This window comes from Haematobia irritans, chromosome 1, assembly GCF_050003625.1.
Source record: "Haematobia irritans isolate KBUSLIRL chromosome 1, ASM5000362v1, whole genome shotgun sequence".
Lineage (NCBI taxonomy): Eukaryota > Metazoa > Arthropoda > Insecta > Diptera > Muscidae > Haematobia > Haematobia irritans.
In genome coordinates, this window is record NC_134397.1 from 249032861 (window position 1) to 249045271 (window position 12411).

At 24.1% G+C, this 12411-nt stretch overlaps 1 protein-coding gene across 1 annotated transcript in view; it reads right to left on the reverse strand.

The window, feature by feature from the left end:
• Nucleotides 1-883: 883 nt before the first annotated feature.
• The window catches only part of E5 (empty spiracles homeobox protein E5), a 42596-nt gene continuing 31068 nt past the window's right edge, over nucleotides 884-12411 (reverse strand). The window contains exons 2-3 of the mRNA XM_075288583.1: nucleotides 7611-7768; nucleotides 884-1663 (exon numbers count right to left, since the gene is read on the reverse strand). Coding sequence (XP_075144698.1) covers nucleotides 1172-1663; nucleotides 7611-7768 — 650 coding nt within the window. The 3' untranslated portion in view covers nucleotides 884-1171. The remainder of the gene's footprint in view (nucleotides 1664-7610; nucleotides 7769-12411) is intronic.

Sequence of the window (12411 nt, forward strand, 5' to 3'; positions counted from 1 at the left end):
TGACAACAGTTCCTATAGAAATAAAATATTGGCAAAATTTCCAATAGAAATAAAATGTTGACTAAATTTTCTCTAGCAAAAACATTTTGGCAAAACTAAAATTTTGACAAAAAAAACTTCTTAGAAATAAAATTTGGACAACATTTTCTATAAAAATAAAATTTAGACAAAATTTCCTATAGAAATAAAATTTTAACAACTTTTTCTTAGAAATAAAAATTTTGACAAAATTTCCTACAGCAATTTCCTACACAAATAGAATCTAGACAAAATTTTCTGTAAAAGTAAAATTTTAACAAAATTTTCTATAGTAATAAAATTTTTATAAAATTTTTACAGAAATAAAATTTTGACAACATTTTCTTCAGATATAAAATTTTGACAAAATTTCCTATAGAAATAGAATCTAGACAAAATTTTCTGTAAAAGTAAAATTTTAACAAAATTTTCTTTAGAAATAAAATTTTGACAAAATATTCTATAGAAATAAAATTTTACCAAAATTTTCTATAGGAATAGAATTTTGACAAAATTTTCTATAGGAGTAGAATTTTGACAAAATTTTCTATAGGAATAAAATTCTGACAAAATTTACTATAGAAATAAAATATTGACAAAATAGCCTGTAGAAATTTTGGTAGTTTTTTTTTTCAAATTTTTGGCAGATAATTTTTGCTTTTTGGGGCAAGTGAGATTGGAATACATTACCTACCTGGTCTACATTAAACCAAAATAGTTCATTGAATTTTAATAATATTTATAATTTATACAATATTTTATTTAATTATACAAATTGTTTGTTTTTGTTTCTTTATATTTAATATATATGTGAATATATTAATACTTTTTGTTTGTATATTTTTTAAGATATAGTATTCGGAAATTTTAGTAATACATATGCGAAACTTTGTACGTTAAGATAAAAAAAACAAATCTACTAGAATGTAAATTAAAAATAAATGTAACTAAAGGAACATAATAATATATAAATACATGGGATTATTTAAAATTTGTATACACAATATTTACAAAAGAAGATGGCCAACAGATAATTGCTGGCCTTGTAGAGATTTTGAAGAAGAAGTTTAACTTAAATGATAAAAATGAATAAATACGATTGGCTACAATGATTGATGCTAGGGGATGATGGTTAGAACTCTAAAACACGGGGTTAATGTTTTGGAGAACTCTGTTGCTGAGATGCTGGAGAACGGTCTTGTGGCGGTGGCTGCTGCTGCTGTTGCTGCTGTCTTTGGTGCTCATTTTGAGCATACAATTGCTGCTGTTGCTGCTGCTGAAAGAAATGTTGATGCAAAAATTGCTGATGCTGTTGGCTTTGTTGTTGAAACATTTGCCCTTGGGCAAAATGTCTTTGTTGCATTTCTTGAAAATGTTCACTCATCAAACGTTTCCTTTCTTCGGCATCCATCAAGTGGTCATGGTCATCGTAATCATCCATATCGATAACTTCATCCTCATCTTCATCGATATCATCACCCTCGGCCATATCCAAATCATCTTGGTCCTCGAAACTTGTTTGGGAGCCATCATTTTTACCCTCATTATCACCTGATTGGCTACCTTTTTGACTCTTGGTGTCGCTATCGCCCTCCTGTTGCATGCGTTTGTGTTTGGTGCGACGATTTTGGAACCAAACTTTCACCTGCCAAAGAGAAAGGAACAATTGAATAAAAAACACAGACACACACGTGATAGCTTAATGTCCCTAAGAGGACCATTAACTTGTTCCCATCCTTGGTTTTTGGGCTTCCCTGCCTTGGATCCCCCCCTACCCATCCAGGCTATTTGAACTAACCCAAAGTTATGACCATGTAAATTCTCACTTAATAACGTAAGAATATTTAGCAGGCGTTTACTTTTATTGCCAACTGTAATTTTCTTGCAATTTATAATAGACTTCTCAATACCCACCCTTTATACAAAAAAAGGGAGGAAAGAGCATGAATACCTCAGAAGCAGCTTGCCAAACAAATGTTGCGTCCAACGGGCAAGCATTTGCCTTAAAGGGTGTCAGAAGTCATTTGTGCCTGTTGGTTGGCAAATTTGCCAATCAACCCTTATCCACATATCATGGCAAAGGAAATTTTACTAAGGCTAAGGGTTTTCCTAAATGGAAAGGCTTGTCGGTCCGTCCGTCTGCCTGCCAGTATTTGTGTAGGCGAATAGAGCAAATAATTCAAGCCACTTAAGCTCACTTAACGACCAGTTGACATGCAATCACTTAACGGTTCGGGTAAGACGTTTTCCCCTGCCAACTTTTACGAATTCAGTGAAATTGTTTTCACCTCAACTTTTTTCTATATAAGAGTAGATGGGCGGTGTTGGTCCTAATGGCGTTGATTCCATAAGAATTTTGGAAAGTTGAAAATAATGGTTTGTTTTATTGAAGTCCATACATAAATGCTGAAAGGGGTTGATAGATTACAATTTATTTCTTCTAATTGAAACAAATTTTGACTAACAAAGTTTTTGGCAAAATTTTCTATAGAAATCAAACTTCGACAATATTTTCTATAGAAATAAAATTTTGACCAAATTTTCTATAGAAATAAATTTTTGAAAAAATTTTCTATACAAATACAATTTTGACCAAATTTTCTATAGAAACAAAATTTTGATCGAACATTGTATAGAAATAAAATTTTTACAAAATTTCCTAGAGAAATAAAGTTGTAACAAAATTTTCTATAGAAATAACATTTTAACAGAATTTTCCATAAAAATAATATTTTCACAAAATTTTCTATAGAAATAAAATATTGACAAAATTTTCTATAGAAATAATATTTTCACAAAATTTTCTATAGAAATTAAATGTTGACAAAATTTTCTATAGAAATAAAATTTTGACAAAATATTCTATATAAATAAAATTTTAACCAAATTTTCTATAGAAATAAAATTTTGACAAAATCTTCTATAGAAATAATATTATCACAAAATTTTCTGTAGAAATAATATTTTCACAAAATTTTCTATAGAAATAAAATTTTAACAGAATTTTCCATAAAAATAATATTTTCACAAAATTTTCTATAGAAATAAAATATTGACAAAATTTTCTATAGAAATAAAATTTTGACAAAATTTTCTATAGAAATAAAATTTTGACAAAATTTCCTAGAGAAATAAAATTGTGACAAAATTTTCTATAGAAATAAAATATTGACAAAATTTTCGATAGAAATAAATTTTTGGCAAAATTTTCAATAGAAATAAAATTTTGACACAATTTTCCTATAGAAATAAAATGTTGATAAAATTTCCTAGAGAAATAAAATTGTGACAAAATTTTCCTATAGAATTAAAATTTTGACATAATTTTCTATAGAATTTTCCATAGAAATAATATTTTCACAAAATTTTCGATAGAAATAAAATTCCGATAAAATTTTCTATAGGAAATAAAATTTTGACAAAATTTTCTACGAGAAATAAAATTTTGACAAAATTTTTTATAGAAATAAAATTTTGACAAAATTTTCTATAGAAATACAATTTTGACAAAATTTCCTAGAGAAATAAAATTGTGACAAAATTTTCTATAGAAATAAAATATTGACAAAATTTTCGATAGAAATAAATTTTTGACAAAATTTTCTATAGAAATAAAATTTTGACAAAATTTCCTAGAAAAATAAAATTGTGACAAAATTTTCTATAGAAATAAAATATTGACAAAATGTTCGATAGAAATAAATTTTTGGCAAAATTTTCAATAGAAATAAAATTTTGACACAATTTTCCTAAGAAATAAAATTGTGACAAAATTTTCTATAGAAATAAAATATTGACAAAATTTTCGATAGAAGTAAATTTTTGACAAAATTTTCTATAGAAATAAAATTTTGACAAAATTTCCTAGAGAAATAAAATTGTGACAAAATTTTCTATAGAAATAAAATATTGACAAAATTTTCGATAGAAATAAATTTTTGGCAAAATTTTCAATAGAAATAAAATTTTGACACAATTTTCCTATAGAAATAAAATTTTGATAAAATTTCCTAGAGAATTAAAATTGTGACAAAATTTTCCTATAGAAATAAAATTTTGACAAAATTTTCAATAGAAATAAAATTGTGACAAAATTTTCAATAAAAATAAAATTGTGACCAAACATTCTATAGAAATAAAATTTTTGACAACATTTTCAATAGAAATAAAATTGTGACAAAATTTTCAATAAAAATAAAATGTTGACAAAATTTTCTATAGAAATAAAATTTTGACAAAATTTCCTAGAGAAATAAAATTGTGACACAATTTTCTATAGAAATCAAATTGTGACGAAATTTCTATAGAAATAAAATATTGACAAAATTTGCGATAGCAATAAATTTTTGACAAAATTTTCTATAGAAATAAATTTTTGACAAAATTTTCTATAGAAATAAAATTTTTACAAAATTTCGTAGAGAAATAAAATTGTGACAAAATTTTCTATAGAAATAAAATTTTTACAAAATTTTCTACAGAAATAAAATTTTGACAAAATTTCCTAGAGAAATAAAATTTTGAAAAAATATCCTATAGAAATAAAATATTGACAAAATTTTCGATAGAAATAAATTTTTGACAAAATTTTCAATAGAAATAAAATTTTGACAAAATTTTCTATCGAAATAAAATTTTGACAAAATTTTCTATAGAAATAAAATTTTGACAAAATTTCTATAGAAATAAAATATTGACAAAATTTGCGATAGAAATAAATTTTTGACAAAATTTTCTATAGAAATAAATTTTTGACAAAATTTTCTATAGAAATAAAATTTTTCCAAAATTTCGTAGAGAAATAAAATTGTGACAAAATTTTCTATAGAAATAAAATTTTGATAAAATTTCCTAGAGAAATAAAATTGTGACAAAATTTTCCTATAGAAATAAAATTTTGACAAAATTTCCTAGAGAATTGAAATTGTGACAAAATTTTCTATACAAATAAAATTTTGACAAAATTTTCTATAGAAATAAAATGTTTACAAAATTTTCTATAGAAACAAAATTTGGAGAAAATTTTCTATAGAAATAAAATTTTGACAAAATTTTCTATAGAAATAAAATGTGGATAAAATTTTCTATACAAATAAAATTTTGACAAGTTTCCATAGAAATAAATTTTGAACAAAATTTTCCATAGAAATAAATTTTCTATAGAAATAAAATTTGGACAAAATTTTCTATAGAAATAAAATTGTGACAAAATTTCCTAGCGAAATAAAATTGTGACAAAATTTTTCTACAGAAATATAATTTGGAAAAAATTTTCGATAGAAATAAATTTTTGACAAATTTTTCAATAGAAGTAAATTTTTTACAAAATTTTCCTATAGAAATAAAATTTTGACAAAATTGTTTATAGAAATAAAATGTGTACAAGATTTTCTATACAAATAATATTTGGACAAAATTTTCTATAGAAAATAAATTTTTGACAAAATTTCCTAGCGAGATAAAATTGTGACAAAATATTCTATAGAAATAAAATATTGACAAAATTTTCGATAGAAATGAATTTTTGACAAAATTTTCAATAGAAATAAAATGTTAATAAAATTTCCTAGAGAAATAAAATTGTGACTAAATTTTCCTATAGAAATAACATTTTGACAAAATTTTCTATAGAAACAAAATTTTGGCAAACATTTCCATTAAAATAAAATTTTTACAACATTTTCGATAGAAGTAAATTTTTGACAAAATTTTCCTATAGAAATACAATTTTGACAAAATTTTGTATACACAGAAAAAAATATCACCAAAATATTTCCAATTAAAAAGTTAATTGAAGTTGAAAATTTTTTTCAATTAATAAATTAATTGATACAACTAACTTTTTAATCATGATAGAAACATTAAGATAATTAAGTCAATGATTGAAAATTTTAAAATTTTTAATTAAAAAATTAATTGATACAATTAACTTTTTAATCAAATTCGGAAGACTAATTCAGTTAAAAAAGTGCTGATTTCTTTTTTAATTTTTAATTAAAGATGTATTTCAAACAATCATTTGTTAATCCAAGTAAAAACTCTAACCCAATTCAGAAAGTAATTAAAAATAGTTACCTTTTTTAATTAATAAATTGATTGAGTTTTGCAATCAACATCAATTAAATTTTTAATTGAATCAGTTAAAAAATTAATTGCAATTTGCTGAAAAAATCAATTAATTTTTTAATCAAGAATTTTTTCTATGCCCAATTAAAACTGTGATTGATACTATCATTTTCGTGATTGAAGACATTTCAATTAAAAAATTAATTGGATCAATTAATTTGGTGATTGAATCAGAAAAATTTTTTTTTGTGTGTAGAAACAAAATTTTGACAAAACTTTCTACAGATATACAATTTTGGCTAAAATTTCTACAGAAATAAATTTTGACAAAATGTTGTATGGAAATAAAATTTTGACAAAATTTTCTAAAAAATAAAATTTTGACAAAATTTAATAAAATTAAATGGGTGTTTATACCCTGCGCCACACTGTGGAACAGGGTATTATAAGTTAGTGCATATGTTTGTAACACCCAGAAGGAGACGAGATAGACAAATGGTGTCCTTGGCAATAATGCTCAGGGTGGGTCCCTGAGTCGATATAACCATGTCCGTCTGTCCGGCTGTCCGTCTGTCCGTCTGTCCGTCCGTCCGTCCGTCCGTCTGTCTGTGAACACATTTTTGTGATCAAAGTCTAGGTCGCAATTTAAGTCCAATCGCCTTAAAATTTGGCACATATTCCTAATTTGGGTCAGAATAGAACCCTATTGATTTTGGAAGAAATCGGTTCAGATTTATATATAGCTCCCATATATATCTTTCGCCCGATATGGACTAATATGGTCCCAGCAGCCAGAGTTTTATACCGATTTGCTTGAAATTTTGTACAAACATAACACTTAGTCGTATAGTCATGTGTGCAAAATTTGATTGAAATCGGTTCAGATTTAGATATAGCTCCCATATATATCTTTCGCCCGATATTGACTTATATGGCCCCAGAAGCCACATTTTGGGCCGAATTTGGTTGAAATTTTGCACTAGGAGTACAATTAGTAGTATAGTCAAGTGTGCAAAATTTGATTGAAATCGGTTCAGATTTAGATATAGCTCCCATATATATCTTTCGCCCGATATGGACTAATATGGTCCTAAAAACCAGAGTTTTGGCCCAATTTGGTTGAAATTTTGCAGAGAGTAGATTTAGCATTGTAGCTATGTGTGCCAAATTTGGTTGAAATCGATTCAGATTTATATATATAGCTCCCATATATATCTTTCGCCCGATATAAGTGCATTTTTACTAACATTGTGTTCCACCCTAGTGCATTAGCAGACTTCAATTTTGAGTCTATAGATTTTGTAGAAGTCTATCAAATTCTGTCCACATCGAGTGATATTTAAATGTATGTATTTGAGACAAACCTTTATATATAGCCCCCAACACATTTGACGGATGTGATATGGTATCGAAAATTTATATCTACAAAGTGGTGCAGGGTATAGTATAGTCGGCCCCGCCCGACTTTAGACTTTCCTTACTTGTTTTTTTCTGTGTACATTCATCATTTGTTATTTTTTTCTTACCTGAGTTTCAGTCAGACTTAAATTTTGAGCCAATTGTTTTCGTTCTGCCCCCACCACATAGTGATTCTCTTCAAACGCATGTTCCAATTTTAAAAGTTGCGTTGGTGAAAATGCTGTTCGGACACGTTTTGGTTTACGAAATGGTTGTAAAAGGAATCCTAGAAAGAAAAAAAAAATGAAGCAAGCACACAATATATTATTTAGAAAATAATTGACTTTTAAAATTCCATAAAAATACACAATAAAAATTAGTAGCGAGCAAGGTTTTCCACCTTGTGGCAGTTTTGTGACAAATCATAATAATTTTTATTCTATCACAATGTACTCTTTATAGTCTAATTGATTCTGAAATAAATGGTGCTTTTAATTTAACTTTTTATTATTGTATATCTGGTTAAATGTCTTAATTATTGTGACCTTATGTTGCATATGCCATCAATTATAAGATTTTAATATGCATAAATGCATAAAAAATACCTCAAGGCGAGTTGTCACAACTCCACCATTCACACATCATCATAATCTGGGATGATATTCATCACAAAAATTTCCATATAATATCCATAAAACTTTCTTATAACAAATATTTGCAGTTTATTCTTTATTAGTGTTTTTCTTGGTTTACGCTGGACTTTGGCATGGATGGTATTCTAATATAACATTCCATTTGTAACACATCGGCAACCACTCGAACAAAAAAATTCTACAAAAATTTTATTTCTATAGAAAATTTTGTCAAAATTATATTTGTATAAAAAATTCGGTGAAAATTACATTTCTATAAAAAATTCGGTCAACATTTTATTTCTATCAAAAAATTGGTCAAAATTTTATTTTTATAGAAGATATTTCAAAATTTTATTTCCATTTTATTTCTATAAAAAATTTTGTCAAAATTTTATTTCTTTAGAAAATTTTCCCAACATTATATTTCTATAGAAAAAATTGTCAAAATTTTTTTCTATAGAAATTTTTTTCAACATTTTATTTCTATGGAAAATTTTCTTAAAATTTTATTTCCATAGAAAATTTTGTTTCAATAGAAAATTTTGCCAAAACTTTATGTCTATAGAAATTTTTTTTCAAAATTTTATTTCTATAGAAAATTTTGTGAAAATTTTATTTCTATAGAAAATTTTGTCAAACTTTACTTCTATAGAAAATGTCAAGATTTCAAATTCTGTAGAAAATTTTATCAAAATTTTATTTCTATAGAAAATTTTGCCAACATTTTATTTCTATAGAAAATCATAGGGTTCTATTCGGACCCAAAATACATACTTGTGCCAAATTTAAAGTCTTATTTCTATAAAAAAAAATTGGTAAACATTTTATTTCGTTAGAAAATTTTGTCAAAATTTTGTTTCCGTGGAAAATAGTGCCAAAATTTTACTTCTATAGACAATTTTGTAAAAATTTTATTTCTATAGAAAATATTGTCGACATTATATTTCTATAGAAAATTTTGTCAAAATATTATTTCTATAGAAAATTTTGTCAACATTTTATTTCTATAGAAAATTTTGTAAACATTTTATTTCTGTAGAAAATTTTGTCAAAATTTTGTTTCCGTGGAAAATTTTGTCAAAATTTTATTTATGTAGAAAATTTTGTCAGAATTTTATTTCTATAGAAAATTTTGTCAAAATTTTATTCCTATAGAAAATTTTATTTCTATAGAAAATTTTGTAAAAATTTTATTTCTCTAGAAAATTGGGTCAAAATTTTATTTCAATAGAAAATTTTGTCAAAATTTTATTTCTGTAGACAATTTTATAAAAATTTTATTTCTATAGAAAATTTTGTTAAAATTTTATTTCTATAAAAAAATCGGTCAAAATTTTATTTCTATAGAAAATTTTCCCAAAATTTTATTTCAATAGAAAATTTTGTCAAAATTTTATTTCAATAGAAAATTTTTGTAAAAATTTTATTTCTATAAAAAATTTTGTCAAAATTTTATTTCTTTAGAAAATTTTCCCAACATTTTATTTCTATAGAAAAATTTGTCAAATTTTTTCAACATTTCATTTCTATGGAAAATTTTGTAAAAATTTTATTTCTATAGAAAATTTGGTTAAAACTTTGTTTCAATAGAAAATTTTGTCAAAATTTTAGTTCTATAGAATTTTTTTTTCAAAATTTTATGTCTATAGAAAATTTTGTTAAAATTATAATTCTATAGAAAATTTTGTAAACATTACTTATTTAGAAAACGTCAAGATTTTAAATTTTGTCAAAATTTTATTTCTATAGAAAATTTTGTTAAAATTTTATTTCAATAGAAAATTTTGTCAAAGTTTTATTTCTATTAGAAATTTATTTCTATTGAAATTTTTTTCAAAATTTTATGTCTATAGAAATTTTTTTCAAAATTTTATGTCTATAGAAAATTTTGTTAAAATTATAATTCTATAGAAAATTTTGTCAAACTTTACTTCTTTAGAAAATGTCAAGATTTTAAATTTTGTCAAAATTTTATTTCTATAGAAAATTTTGTTAAAATTTTATTTCAATAGAAAATTTTGTCAAAGTTTTATTTCTATATAAAATCATAGGGTTCTATTCGGACCCAAAATACATACTTGTGCCAAATTTAAAGTCTTATTTCTATAAAAAAAAAATTGGTACAAATTTTATTTCGTTAGAAAATTTTCCCAAAATTTTATTTCTATAGAAAAATTTTGTCAAAATTTTGTTTCCGTGGAAAATTTTGTCAAAATTTTTCTTCTATAGACAATTTTGTAAAAATTTTATTTCTATAGAAAATATTGTCAACAATCTATTTCTATAGAAAATTTTGTAAAAATTGTATTTCTATAGAAAATTTTGTCAACATTTTATTTCTATAGAAAATTTTCCCAAAATTTTATTTCTATAGAAAATTTTGTCAAAATGTTTTTTCTATAGAAAATTTGACAAAATTTTATTTCTATAGAAAAATTTGTTTCTATGGAAAATTTTTTCAAAATTTTATTTCTATAGAAAAGTTAGCCAATAGTTTATTCCTATAGAAAATTTTTTCAAAATTTTATTTCTATAGACAATTTTGTCAAAATTTTATTTCTATTGAAAATTTTGTCAAAATTTTATTTCTATAGACAATTTTGTCAAAATTTTATTTCTACAGAAAATTTTGTAAAAATTGTATTTCTATAGAAATTTTTTTCAAAATTTTATTTCTATAGACAATTTTGTCAAAATTTTATTTCTATAGAAAATTTTGTAAAATTTCTATAGAAAATTTTACAAAATTTTATTTCCATAGAATTTATTTTTCAACATTTTATTTCTATAGAAAATTTTGTCAAAAATTGGATTAGTCAAGTCGGAAGATCGGTCTATATGTGGGAGATACAAAATTTTGTCAAAATTTTATTTCTATAGAACAGTTTCTCCAAATTTTATTTCTATAGAAAATTTTCCCAAAATTTTATTTCAATAGAAAATTTTGTCAAAATTTTATTTCTGTAGAAAATTGTGTCAACATTTTATTTCAATTGAATAATTTTGTCAACATTTTATTTCTGTAGAAAATTTTGTCAAAATTTTATTTCTGTAGAAAATTTTGTCAAAATTTTATTTCTCTAGAAAATTGGGTCAACATTTTATTTCAATTGAAAAATTTTGTCAACATTTTATTTCTGTAGAAAAATTTGTCAAAATTTTATTTCTATAGAAAATTTTGTCAACAGTTTATTTCTATAGAAAATTTTCCCAAAATTTTATTTCAATAGAAAATTTTGTCAAAAATTTATTTCAATAGAAAATTTTGTCAAAATTTTATTTCTACAGAAAATTTAGTCAAAATTTTATTTCTATAGAAAATTTTGTCAAAATATTATTTCTGTAGAAAATTGTGTCAAAATTTTATTCCTATAGAAAATTTTGTCAAGATTTTATTTCTATCGAAAATTTTGCCAAGATTTTTTTGATATAAAAATTTTTGTTAAAGTTGTATTTTGTATAGAAAATTTTTTCAAAATGTTATCTCTATAGAAAATTTTGTCAAATATTTATCAAAATTTTAGTTCTATAGAAATTTTTGTCACAATTTTATTTCTATAGAAAATGTTATTTAGCTTTTGTTGACAATTTATCAAAAAGTCAAAAGTCGGTTTTTCAATAGTCCCAAAAGTCAAAAATCGACTTTTTTAAATTAAAAAAAAAAAAACCAATCGCCTTTTTCGTAAAGTTGAGCCTTCGGTTTTATAAAAAGCCCAATGGTCGAAGGTCGTCATTTGGATCTTCATTACAATCCCTTACAACACTTCTTGTTAGAAAATCTTTTCCTTTTTTATATTTGTGAAATTTTTGCTATATGTTATGCATGGTATACGATTCATAAAATTCGACCAGCCTGAACATTTATCCGCACTAAATTTATTTGTGCTCCCTGTTCAACGTTATCCATAGAATCTCCTCTCACCCATCCCTTTGTTTGGTTCACACTCCAAAATTACCTCCTGCCATTGCTTGTGCTTGTTTGAAATTATTTATTATTCTTTAGAGGTTTTTCTTCTCTACCTTTGCCAAAGTTACCATGAATGGTAACGAGTTTGGTTGGTTGATTTTCCTAGAATTCTTTCGTCCAAGCGACCAATCGACAACAAACATCATCAATACCCCGCAATGGTGATGGTGACTGAGGCGTACCAGCCTGGCAAGAATATCGAAATGCATCAGGAATTGAATTGTGCAGGGGTAAATATAAAATGCAAAATTCACAAGCTAACAAACTCTATGGCTGTGATGATGATGATGATGATAGTAATAATCCCAATATGCGGCATATAAAACG